At 36.8% G+C, this 21,913-nt stretch overlaps 1 protein-coding gene across 2 annotated transcripts in view; it reads left to right on the top strand.

Moving 5' to 3' along the window:
* The window catches only part of COL4A2 (collagen type IV alpha 2 chain), a 286,312-nt gene that overhangs the window by 209,220 nt on the left and 55,179 nt on the right, over positions 1-21,913 (top strand). For both annotated transcript variants that reach the window (XM_007501294.3, XM_007501293.3), the window contains exons 23-27: positions 2,882-2,954; positions 3,050-3,156; positions 9,253-9,454; positions 9,875-9,925; positions 13,587-13,643. In XM_007501294.3, the coding sequence (XP_007501356.2) occupies positions 2,882-2,954; positions 3,050-3,156; positions 9,253-9,454; positions 9,875-9,925; positions 13,587-13,643 (490 nt within the window). The remainder of the gene's footprint in view (positions 1-2,881; positions 2,955-3,049; positions 3,157-9,252; positions 9,455-9,874; positions 9,926-13,586; positions 13,644-21,913) is intronic.

Raw genomic sequence — 21,913 nt, forward strand, 5'->3', positions numbered from 1 at the left:
ACCCCTCTGGACAGTAAAACATACTTCCAGAGGAACTTTTCAAGGCTTTTGTGATTCAAGAGAGCAGAAAGGAACATAATCAAACATGGAAATGCCATCTTAGACTTAAACTAAACCAACAAAAACCAACCCAAAATTATAATGTGGAAAATATAATTATATATTATGGTTTTCAGTATAAAAAATTTCCCTTTTGAAATGTTTTATTTATTTCATTAAATATTTCCCATTTATATGGAAAAAATTTTAACAATTTTTTAAAATTTTAAGTTCCAAATTCTCTCCCTCCCTTTAACCCTTTCCACCTCCTTGAATTTGATGTCATTTATACATTTGAAGTCATGCAAAACATATTTCCTTCTTAGCAATGTTGCAAAAGAAGGCACAAACAAAATGAAACAATAAAATAAAGAGAGGGTTTTGTTTTTTTAAGTGTGCTGCAATCTGCATTCAGAGTTCATAGGTTCTTTCTCGGGAGTTAGATAGCATTTTTCATCATGGGCCCTTGGAATTGTCTTGTATTATTGTCTTCATCAAAATCACTAAACCTTTCTCATGATCATCGTTAGAATATTACTATAATTGTGTGTAATAATCTCCTGGTTCTACTCACTTTGCTTTGCATCAGTTCATATAATTCTTCTTAGGTGTTTCTAAAACCATCCCCCTCATCCTTTTTTATAGCACAGTAGCATTCCATCATGTAAAATTCCCTTTTATTCACCAGTTTTCCTTTTCATAATGAAATGCTCAGTCATTCAGTCAACTTACATTCATGAAGCACTTCCATTGTGCTTAAGCCCATCCCCAATACCTGGCACTATGCTTAGTGTTGGAAATTTAAAGAAAAGCAAAATAATGCCTTTCCTCAAAGAGTTCACATTTTAATGAAGGAGACAACAATTGTTTAAATGTATAAACAATATCATCTCAGGGAGTAGGGAAGAGTGATTGGGAGGAAGAGGAAGAGTGGAAAGAAGGAAGAGAATTTGGAACTCCAAATTTTTGCAAATGAATATTTAAAAATTATTTTTACATGTAAAAAATAAATACATAAAATGGGTTTAAAAATAAAATGTACAAGCAAAACATATAGAGTAGATGGAAGGAAGGTCATCTAGAATTTCTCTTGATGTTGATTAAAGCCAGAACTTTTTTCCTATTCCCCTGGATTTCTCCACCATGCCCTTGCTCTAGATGCTTTACCTTGCCCCTTCCTTGCCTTCTCCCCTTCCTTTTTTTTTGTATTGTCTTCCTCTATCAAAATGGAAGCTCCTTGACGGCAGAGATCTTTCTTTGTTAACCAGTGTCTAAGCATAGAGCCTGGTACACATTAACTGACTGAACAACCTTTGTTATGGTGCCCAGGCTGAGGCACATTCTTTAGATAACCTTTACCTTTGAATCTGGCTAAAATTGAAGAGTATTTTATAAAGAAAGCATCCTTTCAAGTCTCACATACAAAGCTGCAAAAGAAATTTCATGTCTAATAATGCATGAAATCTCTTCTCTTTAGCTCTTCTATGCCTATCAGCTTGGTAGTCTTTTATACAAGCTGTTTTAAAAGACCATTTGAAATACATCTTTCTGCATGAGCACGTTTTTAATTAACCAGGGGCTCAAATGTTCATTTCAAATTTTGGGCACCGAAACTGTCCCTTTTCTTTCCGACTTAAAAGAGAATGGCAAGAGACTTACAAAATGAAATTGTGTTTTACATATTCTGAAAAATCCAACTAAATTTCAAGACTATCTGAGCCAGGAACAGATGGCTTCACTTCATGCTGTAGGAAAACTTCAGCAAAAGATAGAATTCTCCTAGGGCACAAGGTCACTCTATACTAGTAATTGTTTTGTGGCACAGGAGTATTCTGAAAGAAAATTAAACTCACCACTTTATAGATTCTGTGCCCCGGAGTTTCTAAGAAAATAAACAAGATGGTCAAGCAGAAAATACTGGGCGTTGTGCTTTATTTCAGTAAAAAGCAATTTTATTCTAACTCCATAGCATCCAATTTTTCAACTGTTTATATGGGCTTATGTTTGGGGATTTTGGTTTTATATGACTACTCACTTACAAAAATGAACAATATAGAATAATGTGTTGCATGATAATACATGTATAACCCAGATTGAATCACCTGCCAGCACCAGGATGGGAAAGGGAAAGGAGGGAAGGAGATAAGTTCAATCATCTAACTTATGGAAAATTGTGTAGAAATTTATTATTACGTGTAGTTGGTAATTTGTTTTAAATCCTTTAAAAATGAATTAAATACATAAATCCAGACTATCAAAATATGTAAAAGTGGCTGAGAAATTAAAAACACTGTCAGTGCTGGTAATTATGATATTCTGGTAAAAAGTAAGGAATCTTCTAATTGAAATGTTTTCTATTTTGTACAGCCAACTATTCAGGATTTCCTCATGGTTTCTTCCCCAGTCTGAAAAGAACTATCAATCAATCAATCAAAATAATTTTGATCTCTTTTTAACAAATATATCTCAGTAAATCTGTAGAAAGGAACTACCATAATTTGCCACTGAATTACATTGCCAAACGTGCAGAGAATGATCATACATCATGAATCTCCTCATTTCTGCTCACCAGCTCACTTAGTTGTTGTTATTTTAGGTTTTAATTCTCTAATAAATTTTAAAATAAAAAATAACATAATGAAATTATAAGAAGATTCATTTCTAAGGTATTGTCTACGTCAGAGAAATATTACAGAAGTTCTATTCTGTCATCCGTTTACATAAGTAGTTAACAATTCAGGATTTTCATTGTCTCTCATTTTATTTGCTTAACCTTAGTGCTTAGAGTTTGGGACTCTATAATCTGTTGGATCTAACCATCAAAATCATCTTGTTTCTACAGGGTAGCACTGGCGCTCCTGGAGCAGCTGGTCTTAAAGGACAGAAAGGAGACTCTAGAACCATTACAACAAAAGGTCTGTGTATTGTTGACTCAGCCATTTTATAATCACTTCCCTTCTAAATGTGCTCATTTTGAAGATGTTTCACACTTTTAAAAAAATCTTCCTAGGTAGCAGAGGTGACCAAGGCATTCCTGGTATACCGGGTTTGGAAGGCGAAGATGGCTTTCCAGGGCAAGATGGGCTAGATGGTTTTCCAGGTCTTCCAGGTCTTCCTGTAAGTCTTTATGTGTTTTTCCCTGTAAACTATTGAACTATCTTGGAAATATCTCTATCCTAACTCAGTCCTCTTGTTTCTTATAAATCATGTCTTTTAAGTACTTAAGTAGGAACAAATGATGTAGGTGGTACCCCTAAAGTTACTGAACATGAGTTATGTCCAGGTTAGTTTAGTGAGCAGAGAAAAATTAGTTTAGGGCATAAAACAAGATCCTTTCAGGAGACAGTGGATATTTTTAAAAAAAAACACTATCTTTTTCCTATGTGTATACACAACATGGCTTAGAATGAGATAGATTCCCTATGTGTTAAATTGTCTTCAATATGTATTGAAGGGCAACTCTGTGGCTTAGTGGACAGAGAGCCAGACCTGGACACAAGAGTTCCTGGGATCAAATCTGGCCACATTTCTTAGCTGTGTGATCCTACACCAGTCACTTAATCCCATTTGCCTAGCCCTTCCCACTCTTCTGCCTTGGAACCCAGACTTAGTAGCAATTCTAAGATAGGAGGTAAGAATTTTACAAAAATGTTTTAAAATTAGTATTGAAGCCATTTTCTTTTTTTCCCAATAAAAAATCATGCAATTTCTGTCTTCGCTTTTGCTCTGAATGAAAAGCAAGAACTAAATGTGGATTAAAAAAAGTAACAGACTATTTTCCTAAGACTCACCAATGGCAGGCATGCACCATTTTTTCTCTAAGACTGTACTTGCCTTCATCTTTTATCACTTTTCTTCTGCCTTTGAGTTGAAGATCTTTCCTAGAATTTGGAGATTTTATCTTCACGTTTACCTTGAGAGACCTTGTTTGCTTGGATGTTCTTCATTCCTCACTATGAGCCCCTTTGTTCCATCTTGTGCATATTCATGATCATGATTCTTCACAATTTTATAACCCTCAGTGGCTCCCCATTACTTGTGAGCTTGGCCATTAAAGACCTTCACAACCATTCAACGACCTATTTTTTAGATGTATTTTATATTCCTCTTTTTCATGACTCCTAGCCATTCCTTCCACCATGTTTTTGTTCCTGGAATACACATTTTCCATCACCAGTCAATTTGCCTTTTGTTTTGCCATTGGTTTTTTGAGGTTTGTTTGTTTTTTTAATAAAAACCTTTATCTTCCATCTTAGAATCAATACTGCATATTGGTTCTAAGGCAGAAGAGCAGTAAGAGTTAGGCAATGGAGTTTTAGTGACTTGCTCAGGCTCACACAGCTGGGAAGTGTCTGATGTTAGATTTGAACCTAGGACCTCCCATCTCTGGGCCATTAATGACTCTGGAAGAAAGAATAAAGTCAATGCTTTGTGCAACTCTGACTCACTTAAATCCAATTTCCATGTGTCAAAAGACATCACTAGTATTGCCATTTTGGTCCTTTTTGAGTTTAAAAGATATCAACCAACACTTTTCCTCATGGCCATCTTACAGAATCCATAGTTTTCTTCCTGTCTCAATTGAAGGCGCCACTTCCTATGAGAAGCCTTTCCTGACACCCTAGTTGTTAGTACTCCCTCTTTCCTCAAACCGTATTTTTGGGATATCTTTTCTAAATGACGTACCCTACCCCATTAAAATTGAAGTTCCTTGAAGACAGCTAGATATCTCAGTCAATCAAGAACCAGGTCTAGGAACAGGAAGGAGATCCTGGGTTCAAATGTGGCCTCAGACACTTTCTAGTTGTGTGACTCTTGTAAAGTCACGTAATCCCCACCCCCAGCTCTCACTACTCTTCTGCCCTGGAACCAACATACAAGATTGATTCTAAAATGGAAGATAAGGGTATTTTTTAATTGAATTTCCTTAAAGACAGGAATTATTTTTTCATTTTACCTGCTTATCCCTAGGACTTAGTATAGAAAGAGCTTAATAAATCCTCATTAAAAATGTAAACTTAACCCTAACAGTGCACAAATCATCCTTCCCTCTCCTTTTGTTTTTCCTGTTTGGTCATTTTTGTCTTGTCCAACTCTTTGAGACCCCATTTGGGTTTTCTGAGTAAGGAGACTGGAATGGTCTGCCAATTCCTTCTCCAGCTCTTTTTACAGAGAGCTACTGAGGCAAGCTTAAGTTCATAATTCTGGGATTTTCTTAGACTGTTCAGTAGAACCCAGATTGCTGACAGATGCCATCATTTCCTTCTTTAATTGTGGCTTCAGAAAGAGTTTTTAGAACTCAACAAAACAGAACAATTTTATTATCACCTTTACTGAAAGTACCATCTTCTCCTCTTAGCCTTGATCACTGCCTGCTCTGACTTCTTGTTATTAGATCAAGAAGTCAGCAAGCATTGATTGAGCACTTACTGGGTTCTGGGAACTTTGCTAAGTACTGGGGATAAAAAGACAAAGATGAGATGATCCCTGCCCTCCAGGAGCTCCCATGCTAAGGAGAAGAGGCACATGTATTCTGAAGTTAGCTACAGACTACATACAAAATTAATACAAGCTATTTTGGGGAAGGAAGATACAAACCAGTAGGAGGATCAGGAAAGGCTTTGCATAGACGTGCCATTGGATCTGAGCTTTGAAAGAAACCACAGGACCCAAGTCATGGAGGTAAGGGGGGTGACCATGCCAAGAATTTTGGATATTCAGTGCAAAAACAATGGGGCAGGAGAAGGAGCCTTGTTGTAGGAGATTATGAAGTATGGCTACTTCCCAATTAACACATACATCTCTCAGCAACAAAGAATGAGTCCCAAGAAGTCCAATTTTCCATTACCATAATGCTATACCAATATGGTGCTTTATAGTTCTCAAAGCACTTTCAAATTTATATGACATGTATTTACAATAATTGGCATTTATTTATTTATTTATAATAACTTACACTCATCTAATGTTTTATTGCTTAAAAATACTTTACATTGATTGCATCATTTGATGCTCATAACAAACCTATTGCTGTAGGTAGAACCAGCAATATTGCCTCGATTTAGTTTTTAATTCTTTAAGAATAGTAGGGCAGCTAGGTAGCTCAGTGGATTGAAAGCCAGCTGATAGAGAAGAGATCCTGAGTTCAAATTTGACATCAGACTTCCTAGATGTGTGACCCTAGGCAAGTCACTTAACTTCCATTGCTTAGCTGTTACTGTTCTTCTGCCTTAGAACCAATATACAGTATTTATTCTAAGATGGAAGATAAGAATTTAAAAAAAATTCTTCAAGTATCTACTATTTCAGCAATATGAGTATTTACTCTGCCAGTGAAGACTGAAACTCATGGGTGATCTTCATGAATGAATGATAAATTGATTACTAAATGTTTACAATATGCCAGGTATTGTCCAAAGCAGAGGAATTACAAAGAAAGGCAAAACAGGATGTGCCTATAAGAAGCAGTGTTGTTGTTCAGTTATTTCAGTCAGGTCCAAATCTTCATGACCTCATTTGGGGTTTTCTTGGCAAAGGTACTGGAATAGTTTGCCATTTCCTTCTCCAGCTCATTTTATAAATAAGGAAATTTATAAATAAGGAAACTGAGTCAAAAAAAGGTGAAGTGACTTGCCCACAATCTTATAGCTAGTAAGTGTCTGAGACCATATTTGAACTCAGAAAGATGAGTCTTCCAGACTTCAGGCTGGCACGCTATGTAACAAACACTTGGCTGCTCAAGGGGCTTCCATTCTATATTGCATTAAGGAGTCTGTGACCCCTAAAATTCATGACTTGGTAGTCTACCTTTTGGCTATGAGCATTTAGCTCAAGCCAAGACCCTACTTTTCTGAGGTCTCTAATTGTCATCTTCCTCCATCTCGTTAAGAACTTTCAAAGCTATCTTCTTCTCTTGAGCTCTATTGGTCTTTCCAATGTCCCTCTTGGGTCTAGATTATTATTATTATTATTATTAATGCTGTTACTTGCTTTGTTACAGAAAACTATGTCCATGTAATTCCCCTACCTAAACCATTTTCCTATGACCCATTCTTAGCTTAGTATTTAGATAGATAGAACAGCTAAGATGAGTTTAGGATTTTGTTAGTTTGGGGGGTATGAGTATGTTTCAGATAGCAAAGAGTTAAGGTAGATAGATGAAATTATTAAGGTAAATATCATTGAAAAATGCAAGTTGCATTTTTGCCTAATAAAAAGGGGGATTGTGGTAGAGGCATGGAGAGAGAGAAAGGACTTGTAAGCCAAGATGCAAGAACTAAGGTTGGGGACCTGCCTGTCAATCAAGAAGAAGGTTACAAACAGAATGTTCCCCAGAGTGGCAGCTGAGGGTTTCTGGCCACAGAGAGAGAGGAGAAGAAGCAGAAACTTGGCTTTGACTTGGTCTCAGTCTCTTGGGCTCTGGGCAATTGAAGCTGACCAGGGGAGAAACTTTGGACTTTGTTTCCCTCTCTGGTAGTAGAGGCTGGCTGAGGACCGTTGTAGGGCTGACTTGGTTTTGAGGGGGCTCTCTGACCAAGGGAGAAACCTCTGAGATTTGACTGACCAACAGTTGGAGGAAAGCCAGGATGAAGGAGAGATTTTGAACTTTGTTTCTCTCTCGGGTTAAGCTGAGAGACCTTGCTGACTTTGTGAAGAAGAAAGACGATTTTAAATAGCTGTTGTCCTCCATCTCCCTAACTGTCTTAGAGTCACAGTTTGTGACTGGACTACTTTCTCAAACCCCCAAATTGTCCCTCTTTATAGATTAGGGACATCCTCATTCCTCTTGCCTCAGTTTCTTATCCTGTTATCCCAATAAGCCCCTTGACTTGAAAAAAGGAAAAGAAAAGAGTATCTTTATAGTTTACTCAAGGGGGAAGGGAAGAAGCCAAAGACTTCAAGAAGAACTGGGAGGTAGGGGAGGTAGAAAGGAGAGGGTTGGAGAAGGGACGGAGTGAAGGGAAGAGGAGGATAGAAAGATAGGGACCAGTAGGCAAACCCCAGAGTATTCCCCAGAGCAGTTCCCCTGTGTGGCTGTATCCCTGTGCTAGCATCCCTCAGCTTTTCTCATTCCTACCTCCATTACAAATAAACAGTTTCAGGTTCCCCTCTGGCAGCTCTCTTTAGTCGCAGCCAGTCAGAGTACAGCAGTCATTGCAACAAGAAACAGTTTCCTCAGTTTACTTCTCTATTTCAATATCTAAACCCTATTTCCACTAACAGAATACTTCATTACTAAATATTTCCAGGAATCTTTTCTTTGCTGGAATCCATGACATCTAAATGGATATCATTAAGTATATATGTATTTGCACATGTACCCCATGAGGGCTGAGAAGTTTACTGGTCATTCTAGACCTTTGAAAATGAACTGGATATTGAAGGGATGCCCCTCCACTGGGGAATGGCTAAATAAGTTGTGGCATATGATTGTGATGGGATACCATTGCACCTTAAGAAATGACAAGCAGGTTAATTTTGGAAAAACATGGAAAGACCTCCATGAAGTTATGAAGAGCAAAATGAGCAGAACCAAGAGAAAATTATATATAGTAACAGAAATAGTGTTTGAAGAATGACTTGTGGCCACCTACAGAAGAAGAATTGATAAATAGAAACAAGCAAGGTGGTTTTATATATACGCCTATGTATTTTTGTCAAATGATGCCTTCTCTAATGGTGGAAAGGGAAGGAGGGAGGGAGTTACTAGGTATTTTAATGTGACATAAACAAAATGAATTTTTTGTTAAATTTCATCTTTATTTTATTCCAATAACAAATTTACACATAAATTTTCCAAAGTTATGTGATTCATGTTGTCTCCCTCTCGGCTCCTAGAGTTAACAAGCAAATGGATTCATTTCTAAAAAGAAAAGAGGCAAAATTAAAACAATCATGCTTTGAAAAAGAATGTTTGCTTTTTCCTGTCCCTCTAAATCTTCCCTTTAAATACATTATTAATATATTCTCTTTAATAAAAGTAAGTGATTTTGGTTAACTAGTAGAATGTAAACTCCTTAAGAACAGGAGTTGAATTTAATCTAAACTATCTTTCATGGAACGTATCATAATGCTTTGCACAAAAGAGGATTTTATCATTTGATTAACTGAATTCAGGATACTTTTTTGTTGTTTAGTCAGTTGCTTGTAACTGACTCTTCCTTTGTGGGGAGAGATATCTTTGACGTTGTAAACATATATATTTTCACACAGGGCGATGGCATCAAAGGCATTCCAGGAGATGCAGGTTTTCCAGGACTACCTGGTTTAAAGGGCACTCCAGGAGAACTTGGTCCTCCAGGCTTAGGTCTACCAGGCCCCAAAGGTGCACGAGGCTTGCCTGGTGACCCTGGATTAGATGGGAGTCCTGGCTTCCCAGGTCCTCCAGGCCCCCCAGGGACTCTAGGCCAAACAGGTATGGTCGAGTTCTTTCTTTTTTCTTGGAAAGAAGTCATATACCATGGTGGAAGCATTTAACTGACAAAATGTTCCCTGAATACTCCAGGGCTGACTCTACTTCAGTTTTACCTAAATTGTCTGTGTGGGTCAGAACAAAATGTTGTTCTGGTTGTTTCCATAAACCCATAATGGGTTGCTTTGCTTAGAATTATCTGACCCTAGATTCTCTTGAGCCCACCTAAAGCTTTCTTTCATTGCCAGAAACAATATTTTCTAGGGCAGAACTTTGAAGTAAATGAGCAGGGATGGTAGTTTTTACAGTGTATATCCATGCTTTCTGCCTATCTCTCTTCTGTCACAATTCAATGGAAGAGGAGAAAATAGCCACATGTTGTTTTCTTAATAACCTTATTGTTTCATTGTGTCTCATTCTCAGATTGTGATGAAGGGGTGAAACGACCCATTGGTCAGGAGATAATTCAACCAGGTACTAATAAAAACATTTTTTCTCAGAATAATTTTAAGTTTTTGGTTTTATAGAATAGATGACCTATTTCATTTTATTTATTATTTAATTTTATAACTAAACATAAATGCTTTTAAATTTACAATTAAAAATATTAATAAAATTATTTATTATATCTATAAATTATATGTATTTATTGAATGTCCAGATCTGACTACTAAGCACACGTTTACATGAGGGAAAACAGTATCTGGGTGTTTTTGTCATTAGTATCACAGCTAAAAACAGTTCATACTCAATATAGGAAGACTTAGTGTCTGAGATCCAAACTGATTTTTAAGATTTAAAGGACTGAGGGGCCAATAAGGGGAGCAGGGAGATGGTAGGAGGCATGAGGGACATACTATATTCATCTCCCATCACTGGAGATCTTTCAGCAGATGCCAAATGGCCATTTATGGAGGGGGTTAAAGATGGAATTCCTGTTCAACTATAGGGTAGAAGAGGCAATCTGTGACACCCTTTCCAAGTTTTGGATTCTGTGACTACAATTTTGTCATGTCATGATTGTTCTTCAGTGATTCATTTGCATCAGCTGTTGGTCCTTTATTGTTTCTTCATAACTAGCCTAAGGCTTTCAAATCTTTAGAGAGTAATCTCCTTTATTTATTTATCTAATTTATCTGTATAGGGGCATCTAGGCGGCTCAGTGGATTGAGAGCCAGACCTAGAGATGGAAGGTCCTGGATTCAAATATGGCCCCAGATACCTCCTAGCTTAACCCCTTAACTCCAATTCCCCAGCCCTGATTCTTCTACCTTAGAACTAATACACGGTATTGATTCTAAGGCAGAAGGTAAGGGTTTAAAATAATAATGATGATAATTTATCTATATATCTCCAACCCCTCAGTCTTTTACATGAGAGAGGATAAATTTGATTCGTAAAAAGTTTTGTAAAAAGTTGATGTCTGAAAAGATGCATAACTCTTTGTGCATCCTGAAATTGTTAAATAGTTAAATAATATGGGATACATGGTTAAGTTTTCTTTTATAACAAAACTAAAAATATTAATTTCACCTGATTTTGCAAGTCATAGATTTTCTGGTAATTATGTATGCCTCCAGTTATTTTGGTAATTAATTCAATTCTATAAACATTTATTAAGTTTCTACTTTGAACAAGGCACTATAACAGGCATTGGGAATAGGAAGATAAAATAGGATGTATTCCCTGCCCTTAGGAGTTTACAGATGAGTACCTATCTTTAAAAGAAGATGGAATATATGTACAGTCACTGCAATATTGTGGAATGATCGATTGTGATAAACTTAGCTATTCTCAGCAATACAGTGATCCAGGACAATTCTGAAGGATTTAAGGAAAACAACGCTATCCACCTCTAGAGAATGAAGTGTTGGAGCAGAAATGCAGATGAAAACATATGATTTATCACTTTTGGGGGGGTATAGAATTTGAGGTTTTAAGATTACTCACAAAAATGAATAATATTGAAATATGTTTTGCATGATAATACATGTATAACCCAGACTGAATTGTTTGTCAGCAACAGAAGGGGAGAGGGAAGAAAGGAGGGAGACAATATGGATCATATAACTTTGGGAAACTTATGTGGAAATTTGTTATCAAAATTAATTTAATTATTAAAAAAATTTTACCTGTTAAACTAAAGGCAGAATATGAGAAGTACAAAGCAGAGTCCTAAACAAAAGTGTAATGACAAGTGTAAAGAGGAAAAGAGCCCTTGCAAATGAAAGGAACTTAAATAGCCTTTATGAAAGAAATACCAACTGAAATGGGTCTTGAAATTGGGAAAGGATTTCAATAGATAAAGATTTGTTTTATGACTATAAGTCAATAGAAAATCTGAAAAATATTCATGAAAAAATTCCCAAAAAGAAAATATGTGCTATATTTTCAAATATGACATACATATAATTGTTTTTATCCACTGCATGTAAAAATAAATTTACACATAAGTTTTCCTAAATTATAGGATTGAACTTATCTCCCTCCCTCCCTTTGCTTCCCCCATCCAGAGCTGGTAGGCAATTCAATCTGGATTATACATCATACACATGTTAAACATGACATGTGCATCCTGCTCATATGGTAAATCCCCGATAGTCAATGAACATATTGCATAGTTTTATAGCACTTTTTCAGAATTCAGGTTTGTCATTGATGTTCAGTCATTTTTCAGTTGTGTCCAAAATCTTTGTAGCCCCATTTGGGGTCTCCTTGTCTAAGATACTGGAATGGTCTGCCATTTCCTTCTCCAGCTCATTTTATAGATGAAGAAACTGAAGCAAACAGGGTAAATGAGTGATTTACCCAGGGTCACACAGCCTGTAAGAGTCTGGGTCAAATTTGAACTCAGGAATCTATTGAGCCAATACTTAAATGTTTAGACTAGTCTCATTTTGAACAGGTGTAGTGGTCTACAAAAACATAAAGGAAACTACAAGGAAAGATCACCCAGGCATTCTAAGTCAGTCTACAAGTGCTTCATTTACAAAGAAAGTACAATTAGTAAAAAAAAAAAAGGGAGGGGTAAATCTCCCTTCAAAATTTGGTTATTAGACTTAGCAAAAGGATGAGGCTGACCCAACAGGAAGAATTCCCAGACAAACAGACACAGGATGAATGAAACGTACAATTGTCCTTTGAAATGGGCTTTCTTAGAACAGGCACAACTAATGCCCTATACTTCTCAAATTTAACTGCTCTCATTATCTGGTCTTGGTCTGCATGAAGCAATTAATTAATTTTGGTTCATTTTGAAGGTATTTAAAAATCACAAAAGAGTAGCAGATTTGTTTTAATTGAAAGATGACTATATCCTGCAATATAGCTATAACACAAAAAATTTCAGAGGCTACCTGGTGCCATGAAGAAAGTTTTAATCTGCAGTTAAAATTAGGGCTCATCCACCTGTATGAACAGAGACAATTCACTTAATTTGCCTGGGGCCTCAGTTTCTTCACCTATAAAATAAGGAAATTGGACTAGATTATCTCTAGGATCCCTGTAAATCTAGGAACAGCTAAGTGTGACAGAGGAAGAGTGCTGGGTCTGGAGTCAGGAAGACCTAGGTTCAAAGCTGGACTCGGGCACTTGCTGTAGGGACCCAGGCAGGTTACTTTAATCCATCTTCCTAAGTTTCCTTATCTGTGAAATAGGGATAATAATAACAATCGTCTTCCAGGGTTGTTCTGAGGATCAAATGAAATAATATTTGTGAAGCATTCTGCAAATCTTAAAGCACTCTAAGTGAATGCTAACTATATTATCCATAATCCTTTAAATAGGATTCACTTTCACCCATTGGAGATGATCTCATTCATCTCCACTTATAATGAAAGCTATTCCAAAAATAAGGAAAGAAATGAGTCATTTGCCCATGTACTGTTTCCAGGGGTTTTTGGCTACATTTATTTCATTTGCATGTTATAGAAATTAATATTTTTGTCTCATTGCATAATCAAATTAAGCATGCATTTGCATCAGAAAGCCAGGAACATTAAACCATTGAACTGCTCTAATAAATAGTCATAACCACTTTTAATATTAGTACTTTTGATGTGAACAACTCTAAAAGTCATGAGATTCATCACAGATTATTTCATCTTATCTTTTTTTTCCTCCCTCTTCTTTTTAGGTTGCATAAGAGCACCTAAAGGATCTCCAGGACTGCCTGGACTGCCAGGATCTCCAGGTAAAATTTTTCAATAAATGGGAAACCTTTGCACCTCTTCCCCTCCGAGTTCCCCCTGAACTCTGAACTATAATTTTTTTTAATTTTTCCTCTCTTCCTACATCTCTCTTCTTCTGATCTCATGACCCTAGTCAGCTTTTAGGGGTTCATTTACTCTTTCTTTAGAAGTTAATTGACACTCATGGCACCTTGAACACAAGCTACAGTGACTCACACCACAGAATGGGTTTCATTTATTTCTTTATTGCTGTTTGAAATATGTGTCATGACCAACCAAGGCAATGGTGTAAGCCAAACTGCAGAGGAAGTTCCAGCAATTAATTAATTTTGGTTCATTTTGAAGGTATTTAAAAATCACAAAAGAGTAGCAGGTCACAAAGTGCTTACACTCAGAAAGTGTTGAAAGAAAAATTTTTTTCTTTTGGGCTTTTCCCCTTTTGAAAGAGACAAAACTTACAACCAAGAAAATTAAATGGAGTTTATTAAAAGTGTGTCCAGGTAGCAAAACATTTTTGTTGGGCTGATCCCTGTGGATTGGCAAGATCTCAATGTGGGCCAACTTTTTATTATACAACTTTCTTAATGAGATAAAGATAATTCCAATAGGTTTACATCAGCAAAAGAGGTTGTGGTCCTTGTTTCTTTTCCTTCCCAAAGCAGAAGGATATGACTATTTGCCGGTCACAGGTAGTGGTGGGATGTAACTTGACTATATGACAGACAAGAGTGACCCCCTTCCCAACACTGATTGACCGACAGGGCTGGGAATTAATGGGTCAACCTAACTTTTTAATAACAGAGATGGTATAAACCATATAGATAACCCCTGAAATGTATAGACTTCCTCATCTAAGACCTCTTCAAATTCAGTAGTCTCCCCTTTAAGAGAGGAAAGAAAGATTATAACTTTGTTTATTGCTGAGCATTCTCTCTATCTCCTAACAAAATGAAAAGCACATAGAGAAAAATATTTCTTTTCTTTGAATTTTGGCTAGGGAAAAAAATCGAAACAAATAGAGTTCTGTAAGTTTTACCCCTAAAACCCAAGTTTTATCCATGGCACTGAATGAATGTGTTGTCCTACATCCTAATGACAAATCTATCTAAGTACATGATCCTTTATAACACATCTTGACTCCCAGCCAGCTCGGTTGCTAACTCAGGAGCACGGTTTTTCCACTGCATATTGAAGAAGGGTCCAGGTGGCCACAGCTGTTGCAGCGTGGGCCACCATCCAGTGGCTTTAGCCCCTCGGTGAGATGCCATGTTTTAATGAATAGCTGGCTGCACAAAGCAGAAGAGGACACTTCCAGACATGCCCCTAATCTTTGTGGGCAGGGAATGGAATTTAAGCCCTGGGAGTGCTTTAGGGAAGGAATTAATGTTATTAGTATCACACCGGAAACCAAGATTCCTCTGGCTACAACTGGAGCTTAACTGAAAGAGTGTATTCTTCTATTTCATTGACAGTGATGTGTTAGTGGAAGAAAGGGGAAATGCCATGGGCACCCAGCTAATCTCTGGCTTGTGCATTCTTCCTGGTCCACTAAAGAGATCATTTTCCCAAAGTGGTGGTGGTGGTTGTTCATTCGTTTTCAGTTCGATCTGACTCTCCATGACCCCATTTAGCATTTTCTTGGCAAAGGTACTGGAGTCATTTCCGACTCCAGCTCATTTTACAGATGAAGAAACTGAGGCAGATAAGATCAAGTGACTTGCCCAGGGTCACACGGCTAGAAAGTATCTGAGACCATTTGAACTCATGAAGATGAATCTTCCTGATTCTAAGCCCAATGCTCTATCCACTGCATCCACAGCTGCCCCAAAGTGGTATAATTAGGAAATTATTCATTTTAATTAGGAAAAAGTAAAAATTGGGTATACATTTGCTGAGCTTTAAAAGAGGAAAGTGTAAAAATTAGGTATACATTTGCTGAGTTTTAAAAGCATCTCTTAAATTAGGGAAGAGTAAAAATTGAGTATACAGTTGCTGAGCTTTAAAATCATCTCTGAGGTACAATCTCATGGAAACAGTGGAATGAAATTTTTTTAAATGACATTTGGGGACAGCTAAGTAGCACAGTGGATAGAGTGCCAGGCCTGGAATCAGAAGGCCCTGATTCCTAGCTTTGCAAACCATTTAACCCTGATTGCCCAGCCTTTGCCAACTCTTCTCTTTTAGAATTGATACTAAGACAGAAGGTGGGGGTTAAAAAAAAGAACCATTTGCATCATTAAAATGAAGTAGGTCCTTCTTCTTAAGCATTTGCAGAAGAGAGCATCCTGGCACAAGGTAAATAGTGTTGGATTTGTCATCGGAGGATGTAGGTCGGAATCCTTGCTGTGGCACTGGGGCACATCAGTTATGTCTCTGGGCTCCAGTGTGTTTATCTGTTACAGCTCTCTCTATATGATCTTTGCTCATGATTTTCAACATCATAAACTCCCACCAATTATGAATTCCAGGCTGGTATTTATTCCAGTGTTTCTGAACTTGTGGATATAATTCCTTTTTAAGGAGTGAAGAAGGGGAGTTCTTTGGAGAGGTGGCAGACACTAGAGTTTAAGGGCTTCCAAGGGTTGTTTGGCAGAGGTAGAACCTCCTCAAGACTGAAACTGCAGACCAATTCATGGAAGGTCCTGGGTTCAGATTTAGCCTCAGACATGTTCTAATTGTGGCAAGTCACTTAACCCCCATTGCTTAGTCCTTACTGCTCATCTGCCTTGCAGCTAATTCCCAGGTGATTCTAAGACAGAAGCAAATATAAACTGAAATTTTAGGGCATGCAAAATTTAAGGAAATCACAAGATAAAAACTTTGAGAATCAGCGACAAAAACGAATACCTCTATATAACATATCTCTAGGTGACACCAGCTTCTAATAAAATTAGTTTAAGATTTTCCTCTTATTCGATTAAACTGAAATACTGAAAAGTCGATGCCATTTTAGCTCTAGGTAATGTGTCCCAAACTATTAAAAAAGTAGACCCGAAAAACAAATATGTTTGCTTCCTGATAATTAATAAGATGAGATCAGTCTTTCAGCTTCTCCCTCCATCCCTGCCAAAATGAACCAAATGACAAATATAAACTCCTAATTGTTTTCAAAACTGTCAGTGCCGTTAGTATTAAACACCTTCCTCTAATGTTCCTGTTCACTAATAGTTACGGCGACGTTCTTCAAGTCCCTGGAAAATCCAGAACATTTTGAAATTCTTAAATTTCTCCCCATCTCATACAAGTGTAGCATTTTTAATTCTTGTCTTCATCCCTCATATATCCTCAATTCCCTAATTCTGTCTGAGGAAGAATGTCTTCTGGCATGGACTTTAATCTCGAAAAAGCAAGTTTCATTTATGTATCAGAGATGTTTATAAATTTCTGGGGCAGATTAAGGAAAAAAAAAACCCTTTTCCATCTCACGAAACTATCATCCATTTTTCCTATATTTACTCATATTGTAAAAGTCATGAATCCAGTTTTGCAATGAGACAATAGTTTTAAGAGGCAAAATGTTGGTGCAATGTGTCCTTTATTCAATCCTAATAAAAATGCTCACAGCCTGATTCCTTTAATCTGGCCTACTTCCTTTTAGGCCCTAGACCAGTGGATCTGGGCCAATGTACATGTCTGTTTTCCATCCAATACATCTGTTGTTCAGAGTTCCTTTGAAAAGAGGCTTGTTATGTCCCTGAACACTGTTTTAGGCTTAGCCTTTCATGTGTGTTTGTTTTATGAAATAGATGTGCTCCTAACAAATTTAAATGGGAACAAAAACCTTCGTTCCTATCAGGTTTATAATTCTCAGAGAAGATGAAGATCTTCATTTGTGGTTCATCTTCAGTTTGCTCTGATTCCTAACACTCTCTGCCCACCTCTTCAAGTTAAAATGATTTATAGATGCGTTCAGGACTGGGTCAGAATTTTTTTTTAATCTCTTGACTATAAAAAGAAGAGGACTCTATAGAGTCTTTGGTGAATCCTTTTATACATTGAGAATTCCAAATAATCACTCCCTATTTTATCTGCCTTATGTGCCCTTAACACTAAACTAAAACACTGAGGAAAAAAAAAACCCACACTATATTGAATTTTCTCAAAGTGAGACATGCCTGCGATTTAAATCCTAGAAAGTACAGAAGTAAATCCTTTTGGTAAAATGGATGTTTCCCTTGGCCACACAGTCATTAGGGGTTAGATACAGAAATCCCTGCATTGCTTCCAGGCTTTGAGAGATTCAAGTTTTGGACCTTAAGCCTCTCTGACCCGCAGTAACCTCTCTAAAGTTACTAGCTCCATCTCTTACAGCCAATCCAGGTGACTTGTCTTTCTCTTTTACCTCGCATTCATTACTTACTTCCCTGACCTTCACTCCCTTGAGCTGATTTAAACTGTCTTTAAGTCATCATAATGAATAAAAACATCTTTTAGAAAATTTTGGTACAGATGCTTTTAATTCATTATGAAGACTTAAAGATAGTTGAAATCAACTAAAGAGATTCTTTTTATAGCATCTGACTAATTGAAATAGAATATGTATTTATTTGCAAGGGAAGGAAAGGGCTCTGTGATTTCTAAGAATCTTATAGAGTTAAAACGTTGTGATTTATGCCAGACCACCAGAGGAAGATCCCAGAAAAGAGAGTGCATTGTTTGTCAACCCTAGGAAGGAGTTTTCAGCTGAAAATTAATTAATTTAGAAATCATCCTATTTGATCCAATATAGAGCTTTTCCAGAAAAAATAGCATTTTATTAAAGTTATCTTTAATTGATTAAATCAATATTGATGTTGCATATATATATACATATACATATATATATATAGTTGCATTGGTTGGCACCAAAAAGAGGGTAACACAAATTCTAAATAAAGTTCTCTAAAGGAAAAAAAAACCCTTATTGTCTTGGCATTTGAAGAATACAACAGGGAAAAGTTTACAAGCTTTTGCTGAAAATTATCTATAATTATAGAATTCTAGAGCTAGAAGGGCTTTAGATAGCATTTTATCCCACCTCTTATTTTATAGATGAGCCAACTGAGGCTTCAAGATGTCTTTGCAGACAGTAAAGAGATCATTTTAGTTAGTTTTCTGAATCAAGTCTGAAGAAATTACCAGTGCCAAAGATTTACCTGCTTTTGTGTGGCTTCTTTCATTATCCTAGTAGTTTACTACCCTGGAGAGACCCATATTAGCCATGCATAACTAGAGTCACTTCTGGGTCTCATTCCTATTGAGTTGGTTCCACAACATACATACAGACTGCCTCCAAGCACAAACACACAGGTTTGTGATTTAAGCGTTTCTGTTGATCCGAGTAATTATTCCTGAACAAAGAGACTCCCAGTGTGCTCTCTGTTCTCTCTCTCCCAGTAATTCAGCTAGACAGATTAAGCACATTACAGGTGTCTTGGGATTCTGGTGCTCCATTTCACCATTGATTAATGGAATCCACCTGGACCTAGTCAGGGAGACCCTCGTAGGTGATCAACACCCTTTTACAGATCGTTCTTAAACATAATTCTAGTTGATTTTAGGAAACTGTGTAGCAGAAGTGGACACAACCAACCCTCCAGGATTGAAATATGCCTCTGGGCTTTGAGGATCAGTTTTTATTCAAAGAAGTGAAAAAAACCAGATTTAGAAGATCTGGAAGGAAAATTTAGCCCTGAATGATAGAAACAGAACAAGGATGAGGTTGGAAGTGCTGAACCAGTATGAGATGGGTCAGGATTAGCTACCCAAATACAACTTTCTTTCAGAAACAAAACAATGATCTCTCCTTTTTGGAGAACGTTTGTCTTCCTCATTAAGCTGCCGGCTGAAATAGACAATGGCCTTGGTGTGATTAACAACCTTTTTCATTTAAAAGTTGATAAATACAAATAAGGACCTTGAGGATGCATTGCCTTTTTAAAATTTTTGATCACTACCTTTTGCTTTTAGATCACTTTCAGTTCCAAATATTTTAGTCCCTAATAACAAAAGAAATTTAAAGGAAAGTGAAAAAAAGAATTCCACAAAACCAACCAAGTATCATCCAAATCTGAAAGGATGATGTTTTACATACATCATCCCCCATCTCTGAAAAGAAGAAAGAGAGGTGTATTTTTGGGATTGTATTTTCTAACTTATATTGGGAAAAAGAAAAACTAACTTTTTATTAAGACAGCATACCCTCCAAAATGGATTAGAACATTGTAATACAAATAAAGTTGCAGGAAAGATTTGCTGCCAAAAGTTGTCACACTGGCATAATCTTCTGAAGTAATGGAAAGATAAGTAAAACATTTGGAAAAAGATTTTGCATAAATATTTTTGTAAAAATGTTTAAAGTTATTACAGGTTGATAAAAGTATGCCATAAAATAACATCTATTTTCAGTTAATAATGCTAAAATAATGAAAGTTCCTACTTTCTATTATACCCCATATTCACAAAATTAATTACCTACTGTAAAGACCATCATGCTAACCTGGGGAGCCCCAAAAGGTCTCTAATATTTAATCCTTGACCTCAAGATATTTATAGTCCAAATGGAGGTATGGGGCTAACCTAAGTAATTCTAATTCAAAATAATGCTTAATATATATTAGAGAAATACAAAGCAAAATGTTATATAACACCCAAAGCGGGGGGAATGCTTTTATTAAGCAAAGTGATTAGAGAAGGATTCATGGTGCAAAGGACAAATGAATTAGATTTGTTTTTTTAAAAAAAGCAAAGTAAGGGAGGAAGACATTTCAGGTTTAAGTCACAGAGGTGGGAAGGTATTGCGTATATTCAGAAAGAACAGAAAGTAGGTCAGTTAGGCTGAAACTTAGAATATGTGATAGGAAGTAAAATGAGGCAAAACTAGGAAGTTAGAGGAGGAGCATATTGTAGCAGCTCTACATGCCAACCAAAGCAATTTCACCTTTAATTGGTGGATTGTGACTCTTGCAGCTAATCTGTTGATTTAGCCTCCTTTATTGGTGGTATGGTATGAGAACCAGCCTGGTTTGTGTCAATAGAGTCTTCTTTATTCTCTTATTAATTACTGTTATGATAAATTAAGAATGTTTTAAAAGGACCAGTTCTTTTCCCACCTTTCATAACCATCAGTGAATTTGAAATGTAGTATTTGACCCCTGCAACATTTTTCCTTGCCCTAATTAAGGCCATCATCATCATCAAATGAATATTTTCTGAGCATATTGATCAGAGTAATTATTCCTGAACAAAGAGACTCCCAGTGTGCTCTCTGTTCTCTCTCTCCCAGTAATTCAGCTAGACAGATTAAGCACATTACAGGTGTCTTGGGATTCTGGTGCTCCATTTCGCCATTGATTAATGGAATCCACCTGGACCTAGTCAGGGAGACCCTGGTAGGTGATCAACACCCTTTTACAGATCGTTCTTAAACATAATTCTGGTTGATTTTAGGAAACTATGTAGCAGAAGTAGACACAACTAACCCTCAAGGATTGAAATATGCCTCTGGGCTTTGAGGATCAGGTTTTTTTTCAAAGAAGTGGAAAAAAAACCAGATTTAGAACATCTGGAAGGAAAATTTAGCCCTGGATGATAGAGACAGAACAAGGATGAGGTTGGAAGTGCTCTGGGTCCAAAACTTATTGTGAAGAACCCTAACATCACTCAGACTTAGGAGTCATTGATTTTGCTTCTCCTAACATCCGCCATGCATCTAATGAATTTATTTTTAATAAAATACAGGTAGAATTTTGATTTTCCAGTTTTGAGGAAATTTTCTTCTGTGTTCCAATTCTCTCTTAAAACATTCAACCCTTAATTATCCCAACAGTTAGTAATTTATACGTAAATAAAGAAGGTTCCAGATTATTTATATTGAACCCCGAAAATCCAAAGTTCAACCATGTCCCTTCCTAACAGACATCTCTATGATGCAGGTCTGAGAGCCAGGCATTGCCAAACCTGGAATGAGACTCGGAATGGGACTTCCTTAAAATAAGGACACACACATGCAGTGGGAGCATGTGTGTCAAGTGATGCACAGCTATATGGTAGACCTATTTCTAGAGCAAGTCTTTCTTTAGGCAAAAGAGGTCCACCCACATACATCTGAATCAATGCAGAAAAATGGTCAATTCCTAATTTCCCCTTTTCTCTCTCTCCTTATTAAGAAGAGAACCAAAAGAGAGATTACCCTCCCACAGTTTCCCATGCACGTTACAATAATAGTGTGATCAGGTGAACTGCTTTTCAATATTGGAAATAATATTCAGACCCAATAAGTGAGCCACTTGCT

This window comes from Monodelphis domestica, chromosome 8 (genome assembly GCF_027887165.1).
Source record: "Monodelphis domestica isolate mMonDom1 chromosome 8, mMonDom1.pri, whole genome shotgun sequence".
Classification (NCBI taxonomy): domain Eukaryota; kingdom Metazoa; phylum Chordata; class Mammalia; order Didelphimorphia; family Didelphidae; genus Monodelphis; species Monodelphis domestica.